Genomic DNA, 13,172 nt, shown 5'->3' with positions numbered 1-13,172 from the left:
TAGGAAGCAACACTGATTGACAATACATTTCACATGCTGTTGTGCAAATGGAATAGACAACAGGTGGAAATTATAGGCAATTAGCAAGACACCCCCAATAAAGGACTGGTTTTGCAGGTGGTGACCACAGACCACTTCTCAGTTCCTATGCTTCCTGGCTGATGTTTTGGTCACTTTTGAATGCTGGCAGTACTTTCACTCTAGTGGTAGCATGAGACAGAATCTACAACCCACACAAGTGGCTCAGGTAGTGCCGCTCATCCAGGATGGCACATCAATGCGAGCTGTGGCAAGAAGGTTTGCTGTGTCAGCGTAGTGTCCAGAGCATGGAGGCGCTACCAGGAGATAGGCCAGTACATCAGGAGACGTGGAGGAGGCCGTAGGAGGGCAACAACCCAGCAGCAGGACTGCTACCTCCGCCTTTGTGCAAGGAGGAGCAGGAGGAGCACTGCCAGAGCCCTGCAAAATGACCTCCAGCAGGCCACAAATGTGCATGTGTCTGCTCAAACGGTCAGAAACAGACTCCATGAGGGTGGTATGAGGCCCGACGTCCACAGGTGGGGGTTGTGCTTACAGCCCAACACCGTGCAGGACGTTTGGCATTTGCCAGAGAACACCAAGATTGGCAAATTCGCCACTGGCGCCCTGTGCTCTTCACAGATGAAAGCAGGTTCACACTGAGCACATGTGACAGACGTGACAGAGTCTGGAGACACCGTGGAGAACGTTCTGCTGCCTGCAACATCCTCCAGCATGACCGGTTTGGCGGTGGGTCAGTCATGGTGTGGGGTGGCATTTCTTTGGGGGGCCGCACAGCCCTCCATGTGCTCGCCAGAGGTAGCCTGACTGCCATTAGGTACCGAGATGAGATCCTCAGACCCCTTGAGACCATATGCTGGTGCGGTTGGCCCTGGGTTCCTCCTAATGCAAGACAATGCTAGACCTCATGTGGCTGGAGTGTGTCAGCAGTTCCTGCAAGAGGAAGGCATTGATGCTATGGACTGGCCCGCCCGTTCCCCAGACCTGAATCCAATTGAGCACATCTGGGACATCATGTCTCGTTCCATCCACCAACGCCACGTTGCACCACAGACTGTCCAGGAGTTGGCGGATGCTTTAGTCCAGGTCTGGGAGGAGATCCCTCGGGAGACCATCCGCCACCTCATCAGGAGCATGCCCAGGCGTTGTAGGGAGGTCATACAGGCACGTGGAGGCCACACACACTACTGAGCCTCATTTTGACTTGTTTTAAGGACATTACATCAAAGTTGGATCAGCCTGTAGTGTGGTTTTCCACTTTAATTTTGAGGGTGACTCCAAATCCAGACCTCCATGGGTTGATACATTTGATTTCCATTGATAATTTTTGTGTGATTTTGTTGTCATCACATTCAACTATGTAAAGAAAAAAGTATTTAATAAGATTATTTCATTCATTCAGATCTAGGATGTGTTATTTTAGTGTTCCCTTTATTTTTTTGAGCAGTGTATGTTATTTTTTAATAGTAGGACTCATGCATCAATAGGCCTATTGGCTATGAGTGTAAGGAGACAGATCTCTGATTAGTTTACATTTCCATGGTCATTTGCAAACAAACATTCTCTCACACATTCACTGGTTCCCCAGCCAAACCAAACATAGAACAACTTTCAACACCAGTGATTGGAAACATTCCCTCAGACCCTAGAAAAACAATATCCAGTCCCAACCCACAGAGATCAGTAACTTAAAAGAACAATAACCTTAATCAAGACTTACAACCCCACCAAAAACTAGCCAATATCATATGGCTACAATGATCTCCATCCCTAGACACCAGTCAAGTTGTCTCTTTGTAATACTGACAACAGGTCTCCTGCTCACTGAACTGTGTGTGCTGTAGCGTCTGTAGTGGCACTTAACTTAGTGGTAAAGAGTGTTGTGCCAGTAACCGAAAGGTCGCTGGTTCTAATCCACGAGCTGACTAGGTGAAAAATCTGTCGATGTGCCCTTGAGCAAGGCACTTAACCCTAATTGCTCCTGTAAGTCGCTCTGGATAAGAGCGTCTGCTAAATGACTAAAATGTAATGTAAATGTAGTGGAATCCCACCCCAGCTGATGGTACAGCTAGAGAGAACACAGTGATCTACTGCCCCCCACTGGTTCACAAAGAGTCCTGCAGGCACAATGGAAACAATGCTCTTGTGAAACCCCACCAGACATTGGGCTAAATGCCTTATCATTACAATGCCATTATTTCAACACTTTCAGAGTGAATCAAGAAGTTTATTTCTAAATCAATTAATTACTTAAAAAATAAGATATCAACAATCTATCCATTCACAAACTTTTAAAAACCACACATTCAGCTTGGCCTGAGTCTTAAGTTCATTGGGTGCTATGTTACGCTTTCACTGTGATTGTAAAGCTGTTGTTTTTTGTTATTCTTTGTAACTGGTTAAGTTTTGTGTGCTTTGTTTTTCCGTCCACAGACAGACAGATAGACGGATGAACTGACAGAAAGATGGACGGATGGATGGACAGACAGTGTCATTGCCCCGCAGCATCTCAAAAGACCGGGACTGAGGAGATGCATGGCTGTGTTTGTGGGTAAGTTGTTTGTGTGTAACCATGTGTTTTTCCTGATCACATGATCTGACCAGAAAAAACTCCTAGCCCCATGTATGAGGTCACACTGTACTGTCTGTGTTTGTGCAATTGTGTGGGTTGCTTGGCCAAAGCTTATCCTGGTTCTCCCATGGCCTCTCTCTCTGAGAACTACCTGGCCCCTCCTTCCCCCAGGTGGTCCAGTCTAGTCTACCTGGTTAGCCATTACTCCTGGGAGATGGGAGGTTTGGGTGTCAGTAATGCAGCTACGCCACTGTATATTTCTCACAGGCTGCGTCCAAAATGGTACCCTATCCCTATATAATGCACTACTTCTCACCCTGGTAGTGCACAATATAGGGAATTGGGTGCCATTTCAGACCCAGACACAGTCTCTCCTCTCTCAGTTCGGTGAGATGGTGCGTCTGCGCAGGCAGCTGCAGGTCAGGCACTTAAGGATGCTCATGGTGATGTGCATGATGGGGCCAAAGTTGAACAGCAGGTTGTAGAAGGTGTTGACCGACAGGCCACCTGTCTCGTCGGCGTACTTCATGGCTATGATGGGCGTGTACAGGCTGTTGGTTAAGTTCCTGAAGCGAGGGTTACTTGACTCGATCACCTTCTTAGTGCACTACATGGGACAGAGAGAGAGGGAGATAGAGACAGGGAGGACATCATTGGGTGTTAATAGTACACCTGAGTTTCTTTCAAATGCTTTCAATGTTTGTTTGTCTGGAGTGCCAGATGGGATAGGATTTGCACTTTCGTGACTATTCCATTGGTTCCATTACACTAGGCAAGCTCAAATTCCCATGAACCAAAGGGTGACACAGGGAGGGGAGGGTGTTCACTAACCTTGGCGATGTCCTCTGGGGTCTGGCCCATGGCCTCAAAGATATCCTTGGAGGAGGGCAGGTAAACATCTTTAAAGTAGCGCACAGTGTCTGCATCAGCTCCTGGGTACTCCATCTTGGCCACGTCATCCATCATCTTAGTCTCAAACTCTGTGTGCACCGGCCCTGGTTCAATCATAGACAAACTGACCGGAGAGAATAGAATAGATCTTTATTCATCTATTACACAGTAACACCAATTCCTTATTTTTGCTGACACAGTAACCAGGTATTGAGTCACTGGATACCAGAAGTACAAGACAGACTGAGAGAAACTCACTGGATGTTGAACTTCAGCAGTTGGACTGCCATACTCTCACAGAAGCCCTCCATGGCGAACTTGGAGGCAGTGTAGACATCGTTGAACACTACACCTACAGGCAGAGCAGACTCAGGGTCAGGATAAATGGTAGTCAGAGAGCAGGACCAGAATCTACAGCTTTTACAGTTAGCCTGCTGGTCTAGATCTGTATGTGCGTTAGCCAACCCATCTATCATTGTCATGCCAGTCTTACCCTGTAGACCCATAACACTGCTCATGACCACGATGTGTCCCGCACGCCTCTTCTTCATGTCAGGCATGACCTCTTTAATCATCCTCACCACGCCAAAGAAGTTGGTCTCAAACACCCTCTTCATCTCCTCCATACTGATGCTCTCCACTGGTCCCAACAAGCCCACACCTGCATTGTTGACTGAGGGGAGACACACATATAGAGGCAAGGGTTATAGACCTGTAGTTACTCTACCGATACTATACAGTTACTATACTGTAGCCTTCTATACAGACACCTATAGTTAAGGTTTAGAGCTGAGGCTCTAAAGCTTTAGTCACAACTGATGTTTTGTAGGCCGTCATTGTAAATAAGAATGTGTTCTTAATTGACTTGTCTAGCTATATAAAGGTTACATCAACTTTTAAAAATTGTATGAACACTAGTTTTGTGTCTTGATATACTTTAGGGAAGAATGCATGATTTTTTTCTGTGCGACATGAACTCCATTGGTCAGATAGTGATTGCACTATTCACTGTCACCACTAGGTGTCAGCACATGACTGAGATAAATAGAGAGGTGTGATATTTTATTTTTATTTTTTTTATTTCACCTTTATTTAACCAGGTAAGCCAGTTGAGAACAGGTTCTCATTTACAACTGCGACCTGGCCAAGATAAAGCAAAGTAGTGCAATAAAAACAACACAGAGTTACATATGGGGTAAAAAAAAAACATAGTCAGAAATACAACAGAAAATATATATACAGTGTGTGCAAATGTAGCAAGTTATGGAGGTAAGGCAATAAATAGGCTGTAACAGTCTGTAATAGGCTGTAATAGATGTAACAGTCTGCTGGGCTGTTTTTGTTGTATTAAGGGTAGAGGGGGTAGTGTCGGGGAGTGGAGGGTCAGGAGTGAACCTATGAATAGAAACATGATCCCGTTTTCCTGGAAGATCAGAGTCCACCAGTTTAAACAGATGTTAGAGTTATAAGGCGCACATATACACATAGGCCTAGACCCTTCAAACTTAACTCTGGACCTCAAAGCCAGTTCCACTGCATTTTTCATTGTTCCTCTCTAATCAGGGACTGATTTAGACCTGGGACACCAGGTATGTGCAATTAATAATCAGGTAGAAAAGAAAACCAGCAGGCTTTGGACCTCGTAGGGTAAGAGTTGAATCCCCCTGGCCTAGATGAATGCAGGATGAACGCATGCCCTGCCACATTCAAACACACACAAAAAACGCAAGGCTATTTGTCCCAAGGCTAGAGATCAGGTCATTGCCACACAAAAGGCCAGGGCAGGAGGTTTAGCTCGTTAGTTCCAGCCCTGTTAACTCACTGAGGATATCAATATGGCGGTCCTTGACACTGTTGATGCAGTGCTTGACTGACTCATCACTGCACACGTCCAGAGGCAGCAGCATGAGGCTCTTCCCATACACATCACCTGCTGCCTCCACCAGTTTATCCTTCTTCTTCAGGTTACGCATGGTGGCAATGACTGGGAGAGAGACAAAGAGAGAGAGAGGGGAGAGGGGAGGGAGAGAGAGAGAGGCAGAGAGAGAGGATTGAGAGAGAGAGACACTGTTAATGCACTGCTTGACTGACTCATCGCTGCACACATCCAGAGGCAGCAGCATGAGGGTCTTCCAATACGCATCAACTGCTGTGACCTGTTGCCACAAGGGCAACCAGTGAAGAACAAACACCATTGTAAATACAACACATATTACTTTAACTATTTGCACATCCTTACAACACTGTACATAGCCATAATATGACATTTGAAATGTCTATAATCCTTTGAAACTTGTGAGTGTAATGTTTACTGTTCATTTTTGATATTTTATTTCACTTTTGTTTATTGTCTATTTCACTTGCTTTGGCAATGTAAACGTACACTACATGGACAAAAGTATGTGGACAATCCTTCAAATTAGTGGATTCGGCTATTTCAGCCACACCCGTTGCTGACAGGTGTATAAAATCGAGCACACCGCCATGCAATCTCCATAGACAAACATTGGCAGTAGAATGGCCCGTACTGAAGAGCTCAGTGAATTTCAAAGTGGCACCGTTATAGGATGATACCTTTCCAACAAGTCAGTTTGTCAAATTTCCGCCCTGCTAGACCTGCCCCGGTCAACTTTAAGTGCTATTATCGTGAAGTGGAAACGTCTAGGAGCAAAAGCAGCTCAGCCATGAAGTGGTAGGCCACACAAGCTCACAGAATGGGACCGCCGAGTGCTGAAGTGCATAGCGCGTAAAAATGTACTGTCCTCGGTTGCAGCACTCACTACCGAGTTCCAAACTGCCTCTGGAAGCAACGTCAGCACAAGAACTGTTCGTCAGGAGCTTCATGAAATGGGTTTCCAAGACCAAGCAGCCGCACACAAGCCTAAGATCACCATGCACAATGCCAAGCATCGGCTGGAGGGGTGTAAAGCTCGCCGCCATCGGACTCTGGAGCAGTGGAAATGCGTTCTCTGGAGTGATGAATCACGCTGCACCATCTGGTAGTCCGACGGACGAATCTGGGTTTGGCAGATGCCAAGAGAACGCTACCTGCCCGAATGCATAGTGCCAACTGGAAAGTTTGGTGGAGGAGGAATAATGGTCTGGGGTTGTTTTTCATGGTTCGGGCTAGGCCCCTTAGTTCCAGTGAAGGGAAATCTTAACGCTACAGCATACAATTACATTCTAGATGATGCTGTGCTTCCAACTTTGTGGCAACAGTTTGGGGAAGGTCCTGTTTCAGCAGGACAATGCCTCCGTGCACAAAGCAAGGTCCATACAAAAATAGTTTGTTGAGATCGGTGTGGAAGAACTTGACTGGCCTGCACAGAGCCCTGACCTCAACCTCATCGAACACCTTTGGGATGAATTGGAACGCCGACTGCAAGCCAGGCCTAATCGCCCAACATCAGTGCCCGACCTCACTAATGCTCTTGTGGCTGAATGGAAGCAAGTCCCCGCAGCAATGTTCCAACATCTAGTGGAAAGCTTCCCAGAAGAGTGGCTGTTATAGAAGCAAAGGGGGGACCCATGATTTTGGAATGAGATGTTCGACAAGCAGGTGTCCACATACACTACACGGCTAAAAGTATGTTTCCCATGCCATATAAAGCCCTTTGAATTGAATTGAATTGAGAGACAGAGGCAGAGGGAGAGAGACAGAGGAAGAGAGACGCAGAGAGAGAGACAGAGCGAGAGATCGAGAGAGAGAGCAATATACTGTTGAAGTCGGAAGTTTACATACACCTAAGCGAAATACATTTCAACTCAGTTTTTCACAATTCCTGACATTTAATCCTAGTAAAAATTCCCTGTCTTTGGTCAGTTAGGATCACCACTTTATTTTAAGAATGTGAAATGTCAGAATAATAGTAGAGAGAATGATTTATTTCAGCTTTTATTTCTTTCATCACACTCCCAGTGGGTCAGAAGTTTACATACACTCAATTAGTATTTGGTAACATTGCCTTTAAATTGTTTAACTTGGGTCAAACATTTTGGGTAGCCTTCCACAAGCTTCCCACAATAAGTTGGGTGAATTTTGGCCCATTCCTCCTGACAGAGCTGGTGTAACTGAGTCAGGTTTGTAGGCCTCCTTGCTCGCACACGCTTTTTCAGTCTGCCCACAAATGTTCTATAGGATTGAGGTCAGGGCTTTGTGATGGCCACTCCAATACCTTGACTTTGTTGTCCTTAAGCCATTTTGCCACAACTTTGGAAGTGTGCTTGGGGTCATTGTCCATTTGGAAGACCCATTTGCAACCAATATTTAACTTCCTGACTGATGTCTTGAGATGTTGCTTCAATATATCCACATAATTTTCCTTCCTCATGATGCCATCTATTTTGTGAAGTGCACCAGTCCCTCCTGCAGCAAAGCACCACCACAGCATGATGCTGCCACCCCCGTGCTTCACAGTTGGGATGGTGTTCTTCGGCTTGCAAGCGACCCCCTTTTTCCTCCAAACATAACGATGGTCATTATGGCCAAGCAGTTCTATTTTTGTTTCATCAGACCAGAGGACATTTCTCCAAAAAGTACGATCTTTGTCCCCATGTGCAGTTGCAAACTGTAGTCTGCCTTTTTTATGGCGGTTTTAGAGCAGTGGCTTCTTCCTTGCTGAGTGGCCTTTCAGGTTATGTCGATATAGGACTAGTTTTACTGTGGATATAGATACTTTTGTACCTGTTTCCTCCAGCATCTTCACAAGGTCCTTTGCTGTTGTTCTGGGATTGATTTGCACTTTTCGCACCAAAGTACGTTCATCTCTAGGAGACAGAACGCGTCTCCTTCCTGAGTGGTATGACGGCTGCGTGGTCCCATGGTGTTTATACTTGTGTATTATTGTTTGTACAGATGAACGTGGTACCTTCAGGCGTTTGGAAATTGCTCCCAAGGATGAACCAGACTTGTGGAGGTCTACAATGTATTTTCTGAGATCTTGGTTGATTTCTTTTGATTTTCCCTGATGTCAAGCAAAGAGGCACTACTTTTGAAGGTAGGCCTTGAAATACATCCACAGGTCCACCTCCAATTGACTTAAATTATGTCAATTAGCCTATCAGAAGCTTCTAAAGCCATGACATAATTTTCTGTCATTTCCAAGCTGTTTAAAGGCACAGTCAACTTAGTGTATGTAAACTTCTGACCCACTGGAATTGTGATACAGTGAATTATAAGTGACATAATCTGTCTGTAAACAATTGTTGGAAAAATTACTTGTGTCATGCACAAAGTAGATGTCCTAACCAACTTGCCAAAACTATAGTTTGTTAACAAGAAATGTGTGGAGTGGTTGAAAAACAAGTTTTAATGACTCCAACCTAAGTGTATGTAAACTTCCGACTTCAACTGTATCTGAGATATATGAGACTACATGGAACAGACTGATGACTGACCCACTGACACATAGATAAGCAGTTATAGTAGACTTGCACACAGGTATATACGTACACAGACAGACAGACAGACAGACAGACAGACAGACAGACAGACAGACAGACAGACAGACAGACAGACAGACAGACAGACAGACAGACAGACAGACACACAGACACACAGACAGACAGACAGACAGAGACACACAACAGCCATGCAGGTCAGTGGGTCTATTCCACATCCATCCGCTTGTGTAACGCACTATTGATTCCCTTTAAACTCTGGACCTGGGAGACATTAACCTACATAGAGTAACACATAGTATCTACCATCTACAGTATGTACAGAAAGGTTATCAACATGTTTGCATCTTGTGACTTGACATTCTCCATTCCAAGTTTACAGTGAGGTCAATAACCTCTGTGTTTATTGATGTGATCTAACAGAGAAATAGAGAGACAGCAGTATTACACAATGGAGATCAATGGTGAAAATCAACAGTTCTAATCAGGCACTGATCTGAAGACCTGCTGTCCTTGATGTATGAAGACATCCTCTTATCTCATCTGGTTCTGTAACCTCTGACCCAAACCCCCACTGACAATCCAGTATCTATGGAGTGAGTGGAAGAGCATGGAATAATGTGTGAATAGAATAAGCACTGCTCATATCCGCTTTACTAGTGAGGGTGTGGAATTGCTAGTAGAGAACTATGACAGATAGTGCCAGCTTCAACTGTATACTGTCTATAGAGGGTACGTGTTGTACACCTATGAGTGACATCTTCATGATGACAGAATTGGGTGTCTGTAAAGCAACAGAGAGATTTATGAGTTTCAACAGAACAACAGTTGCATTGTTCTTTCAGTTGTTGTTGGAATTATTCTTGGGCAACAGCTGAGTAAACATTCTTGAATGGAACCACTGTCCTGAACTGGGATTGTTGAGGTTTCTCTGTAGTTGGCAAATGTCACTGCTACCAATTAATACTCAGAATAACAGCGCAATATTTAATCTGGATTTTCCTGATCCTCCAGAGAGAACAGATCAAGTTATTTTCTGCAATGTGGTCTCTCTCTTGGATGCAGGTCACAGTTCAACGAGAATGATTCAACCCTGAGTACTGTTGAGGGAGCTGTTAATCGCTTCTGTTGCGCTCCTCTACTTCACGGCAATAAATCCCAAGACCCCACTACCCTCAAAGAAATAACAATTCTACGTAACCCTAGACTGACATTAATGATGGGGTGTCTGTAGCTGGAAAGTGGAACAATGTCCGCGACGAGCCCCTAGCTCCGCTGAGCCCCGATGAAGACTTAAAACAAGCCTTGCTAGTGAACCCTCGCTTGTACAGGTCTCAAACTTTGTCCCTCTTTCAACACTCGCTCCAGAGAGGGGACTATAGACGCATTCGACACGGCACTAAACCGGGCCAGCGGTCTACAATTCAGTGCGATAAAGGGGGCTTTGTACGAGAGAAGTCACTTGAAAGAGAACTGGCAGTCTCTTTTATGATCCCCGCCTGGCAAGCGGCATCCTCACAGAGCCATACCCTGGAAACTCTGCTTTCAGATGATTATAGGTGAATCAAGGGGGATAGAGAACCAGAGGGCTCACGATAGGATTTTTTTTTTTAAACACTAGCAATATGAGATTTTGTCTAAAAGTAAAACGCGTAGGCTATAATTTTTTGGTGCAAAGGTCAAACCTGCGCGTAAAAGTTGTTTTGGATAGATAGACTACTGATGACCCTATTTGTACACAAAACATATTCCATAAGGATTCAAAGAAAGATCAGAGGGATTTTAGCAGCATGTCGGATCAAGTTTTTGAAGTTAAAGGCAGATAAACAATGTAAAGAAAGCGCATTTACCATGGTAACGCTTCTTTTCATCTTTGGCTAGCAGGACGGCGATTCGTAACCCGATGCCGGAGGAGCAACCGGTGATCAGGACTACTTTTTGTCCACTGCTCGCCATGGCTTGTCCGGTTAGGTCGTGTGTTTTAGTGGTCTTCTGCTCCTGATGGTTGTTGCAGAGCGAACCCGAGCACCGGACTTTAAAAACTAAAGCGGATCATGCAAACACAGAGGCCATTTGAGCGGGTAATTTAGTCACATGTTCTATAAAATCGTTTACTAAAAAAGACGTGGCACCTCGCAAACTCTACTGCCAGCAGAATTTTAAATCTGATAAATGCTGCTTGCCCTGAATTTATTTTTTAAAAATTAGCCTAATTTAATCCCTGTTTTACAGTGTGTGGCAGCCTAACATATGGGTAGGGGTTAAATTGACAAGCATTTTTCATGCAATTTTGAACAACAGCCTCAATAAATATTTATTTCCCAGTAGGGCCTATGTTTAATGTTGCTGTGTTTAGCTGCTTTCACATCTGTCACACATAGGCCTACATATTGCTGCAACCTGGTCTCAGTGCATTTCGTATTATTCTGTAGGCTACGTAAATCTGAGATACCTTATTTAGTCCGATATTACGTTTTGTATGGTATTAATTTTTGGATGTCCATCATCTATTTCGTATGATAGGCTATGTTACGAATTACAATTCGTATGATATGTTACGAATTGCATTACGTACAATATGTTACGGATTTGAAAAAAGTATGTTATTCTACGCATTTTCTAAATGTATGATATGTTACAAATTCAAATTTGTTGTGGCTAACTTTAGCTAGGTGTCTAGCTGGCTAAAGCTAAAGTTATGTAACCATACCAACATATACTTAACATATCATACTAATTTGACCAAACCCGGATTTACATTTACTATGTTATGTCTAGTCTATGAGACCTGGCTGATTTTATATATAGGCCTTGTCATAAAACCCCGATTTATAGGCCTACTTTTGGCTTAAATAAACAAATATTTTATAGGGGATTATTCTTACTAAAATAAATAAATATTAAAAAAAACAACTTTAGCTGAAACCAGTTGAATGTAGAAACCTATATCAGAATTGTGTGATGCTATTAGACTTTTTAATTTCAATTTGACCATACAATGTTAAAATAAAGAGTACCCTATATATTAAAGTGTGAAAACAATTGAATGTCAAGCGCAAAGTTCAATATTATGGTTTCTATTTTCGTCGACCATTGAGTCCTACATCACGTCACCATATTCAAATTTCACACTTGTGTGGCTTCAGCTCTCCTTCAGTAATGTTGTATAATCTAGATACGGTACAGCGCTGGAGCTCTCCTGCCATCTGCTGGCGAAATGAACCATTACACACATACAGTATGAATGGGTTTGGAACAGACAAGGCTTCTCCAATGTAGTTATTATTCCTATGACTGTGTTGCATCCAATGCTGAAGAAAAGTAATTGATGGTAATTCAGTCACGCTGTTTTAAGGGCAGTATTTTAAGTCTATATAGGTAGAAGAAGCAGCATGTGTTTGTAGTCAGTGCAGTAGTGGTCTGTCAGTTTTGAGTAATGGTTATGTGTTGCTTTAAAGTAAAGTAAAGTAATATGCCATTTAGCAGACGCTTTTATCCAAAGCGACTTACAGTCATGCGTGCATACATTTTTTGTGTATGGGTGGTCCCGGGGATCGAACCCACTACCTTGGCGTTACAAGCGCCGTGCTCTACCAGCTGAGCTACAGAGGTGTCTAGCTGGCTTGGAGACAGAGAGACATTGCCTTGTTTGAACATGGGAATTCTGCTCAAGGTGGGCTTAGCAAGGTGTCAAGGTGCATATGATAAGATTGTAAAACCAGGCTGGTGATTGGGTCGGAGTACAAAGGTCACACCCTTGTTACGGCTTGTTGGACACTCAATATGTTATTGCCACAGCTGCATGGCCAGAGAGGTGAGCTGAAACCATCTCTCTTCCTGTCTCTTCCTGTCTCTCTCTCTCAGAATATCCATCCATCTCCTATGCTTTGTGCATTTAACCTCAAACAAACCTGTGATGTACAGTATTCATGAACACCCCCCAGTCTTTACAGTCCACACATAGGAATTACGTAACATAGGCTACAGAGATCACAGGATAGGTATAGAGGACACGCACACATGGACACACACACACACACACACACACAATCACACACACACCTGTTGAGACAGTGTATGAGTACAGGACGATCCAGTCAAACATAGAAGAAGTTAGATAGGTTAGCTAGACTGTTTGTCTCTTCTTTCAAGTTATTTATGGACAGACCTCTATGGCCAAGAGCCTCCCTCTCCTCCTTCTCAGGCGGTTATTAATTTCCGTCATAACTTCGAAAGGAGGTATTCTTCCTGAGGGGAGGCATATGTCAAC

The 13,172-nt window shown here is 44.0% G+C and overlaps 1 protein-coding gene across 1 annotated transcript; it reads right to left on the bottom strand.

Moving 5' to 3' along the window:
- Nucleotides 1-1,459: 1,459 nt before the first annotated feature.
- LOC311150432 (retinol dehydrogenase 8-like) lies at nt 1,460-11,051 on the bottom strand. The gene is made up of 6 exons (XM_084187917.1): nt 10,753-11,051; nt 5,325-5,486; nt 3,996-4,175; nt 3,761-3,854; nt 3,443-3,626; nt 1,460-3,218 (listed from the first exon to the last, which is right to left on the bottom strand). Exons 1-6 carry the CDS (start codon nt 10,856-10,858, stop codon nt 2,991-2,993), a joined length of 954 nt encoding a protein of 317 aa, XP_084044043.1. The 5' UTR covers nt 10,859-11,051; the 3' UTR covers nt 1,460-2,990.
- Between the last annotated feature and the right edge of the window lie 2,121 nt (nt 11,052-13,172).

Source organism: Coregonus lavaretus (assembly GCF_964263955.1).
Source record: "Coregonus lavaretus genome assembly, chromosome: 2".
NCBI lineage: Eukaryota > Metazoa > Chordata > Actinopteri > Salmoniformes > Salmonidae > Coregonus > Coregonus lavaretus.
This window is presented reverse-complemented; position numbering and strand designations above follow the sequence as displayed.